The sequence below is a fragment of the Aptenodytes forsteri genome, unplaced genomic scaffold, assembly GCF_000699145.1.
Source record: "Aptenodytes forsteri isolate BGI_AS27 unplaced genomic scaffold, ASM69914v1 Scaffold188, whole genome shotgun sequence".
Classification (NCBI taxonomy): Eukaryota; Metazoa; Chordata; class Aves; order Sphenisciformes; family Spheniscidae; genus Aptenodytes; species Aptenodytes forsteri.
In genome coordinates this window covers 66332-68519 of record NW_008794371.1, presented here as the reverse complement: position 1 = coordinate 68519, position 2188 = coordinate 66332, and the positions used below count along the sequence as shown (strand labels likewise).

At 50.0% G+C, this 2188-nt stretch overlaps 1 protein-coding gene across 1 annotated transcript in view; it reads right to left on the bottom strand.

Moving 5' to 3' along the window:
* Positions 1-717: 717 nt before the first annotated feature.
* STYXL1 (serine/threonine/tyrosine interacting like 1) overlaps positions 718-2188 on the bottom strand; it is a 10286-nt gene continuing 8815 nt past the window's right edge. Inside the window, exon 9 of the mRNA XM_009287414.2 lies at positions 718-888. Within this exon, the coding sequence (XP_009285689.1) occupies positions 757-888 (132 nt within the window). The 3' untranslated portion in view covers positions 718-756. The remainder of the gene's footprint in view (positions 889-2188) is intronic.

Below are 2188 nucleotides of genomic sequence, written 5' to 3'. Positions count from 1 at the left end.
ACCCAGGGGGATTGTCCAAAATGAAACCCCCCCCGGTGAATCCTTAGCGCAGAGAGCAGGGAAAGCCCAGGAGCGTTTTCCGTAAGGTTTTATTTTGTGACGTCAACGCGAAGAATTACAAGAGAGGGGACGGCACCGAGCTTGGGTTTCGCGTAACGGGATCGATGCTCCGAAGCTCCGGGCCGTGCCAAGCGGTTAGGCCGTTGTCTTACAAGGTGGCAAGGGGGAAGCGTGGTCTTGCTAGACAATCCAACCAGCGCGTCTGCCGGAGGCCGTGTCCGCGCCCGCGGGCAGCTGAGGAGGCACACGCAGAGCGGAGGAACTTCTGAAATGGGGAAATTTCTGTCGTCACCTCTCCGGGCTGGATGCGGGTGCAATCAAACGCTAAATTTACCATCCCAGGCTACGGATGGGGCGAACCTTTTCAGAGATAACCCTAATGGCTTCCCCGTACCTGAGGTAACGAGCGTGCCTGATAACGTGGTTACAATCCCCTTCGCTTACAAAAGAGACGGGCGGTGCGTAGTGGGCCACACCCTGCAGGACTTGCTTTCCCCAAACTGCCACCTTCTACAGCACAGGTGAGTTCCCCTATCGGCTCCAAAACTTGACCCCAAATAATACAGAGCTAAAGAGGAAAGCCTTTCCATCACGTTAAGATCTTTTTTCTCAAACAGGGTTCAAGTAACTTTCTACAGACACGGTGGTACGGACAGGGAAGCGCCTTTCCCCGCTGGGTGTTCTCTTTGCTACCTGTCAGTAATTTGGTTCAGAGACGTCTGTGATCGTGGTCCCGTAGATTTGGGTCTCCCAGTCTGAGAGCTGTTTCACAAAGCCCCGGTGTGGTCTCATGTTCGTTTTGCATTTCAGAATGTAGTCCCAAGCTCTCTGTAAACAGAAGGAGAGCAAAGGAGCATTAGGAATTTGAACTGAAAGTGAATCTCGGGTATTAACATGAAGCAGCTACACTCGTGAACGACACAGCTTTGTATTTACTCCCCGTGTTGGACAGCAAGAACCTGCAGATAAGACTTTGGCTACCGAAGCAGGGACAGACTGGATGAAGATGTGAACTTCAGAGAAGCCCGTCACCTTCGTACTCTTCTCTCCTGGATACGAGGACGGCTCAGGCTGCTTTCACTACCTGGCAGGTACCTTGCGTTATTTTACACCGATGGGGCAATGCAGTCCTGGGTTTTCTACCGTAAATGCCGTTTCTTCCACGGATGATAAGCGAAGCAGCGAAGTACCAGCTATTCACAGGTAAGCAACAAAGGTTATCATGTTTCTGGATTGGTGTGACCTGTTGTGGCAGAGCAGCTATGAAGCTCCAGTTATCCCACTGCATTAATTACAGCCATCTCAATTGTTTGTTAGTTCCATGTAATCAGCTGGGAACTCTGCTACACGCAGGGCAGATCCACTGGCATTACTCTGCTTTACTCCAGCTGATTCCTTGGGTTTACCCAGTAGTGCTCACCTTCCCGCTTTTAAAATAGACTGCCCCCCGCACTCGGAGGATTGCCTAAGCGTAATGAGACCAAAGGTTAGATGATAGCGCTCCATTGGTTTGTTTTTCTAATCTCAGTGATTCTGCAGGCTCCGAGGCTGATCTTCCAATATTTACTGCTCCGGGCCCATGGTGTGGATGTCTGTAGTTCCCCTGAACTCAATAGATCTACTCACATATCGATTACTAATAGCATAAGGGGCCACACATCCCAAATCTGCCTTTCTTTTGCAATATCCATGTCTTTCGAAGCTTTCAAAGATCTTTGCCTAGATTGGGTGAAGGATCACACGGGACTCTGTTGCACTGCTTTCGTCTGCAAGAAACAAACTTGTCTGCCAGGGGAATCCCCCAGGAGAGCTTTGCCTAGCCAACAGTGGGCAAGCACCGCCCAGGCCAGCCACAGCACGCCACTGCCGTGTCAACCTTTTCTTCTTTTTTTTGGCACTTAGTAAAATGCTGAGACCGACCTGTTGATACCTGCTGTGGTTTAACCCGGCAGGCAGCTAAACACCACGCAGCCGGTCGCTCACTCCCCGCCCCGCAGTGGGATGGGGGAGAGAGTCGGGAAAAAAGAGTAAAATTCGTGGGTTGAGATAAAGACAGTTTAACAGGACAGAAAAGGAGGGGAAAATAATAATAATAATAACAACAACAACAATAATAATAATAATAATG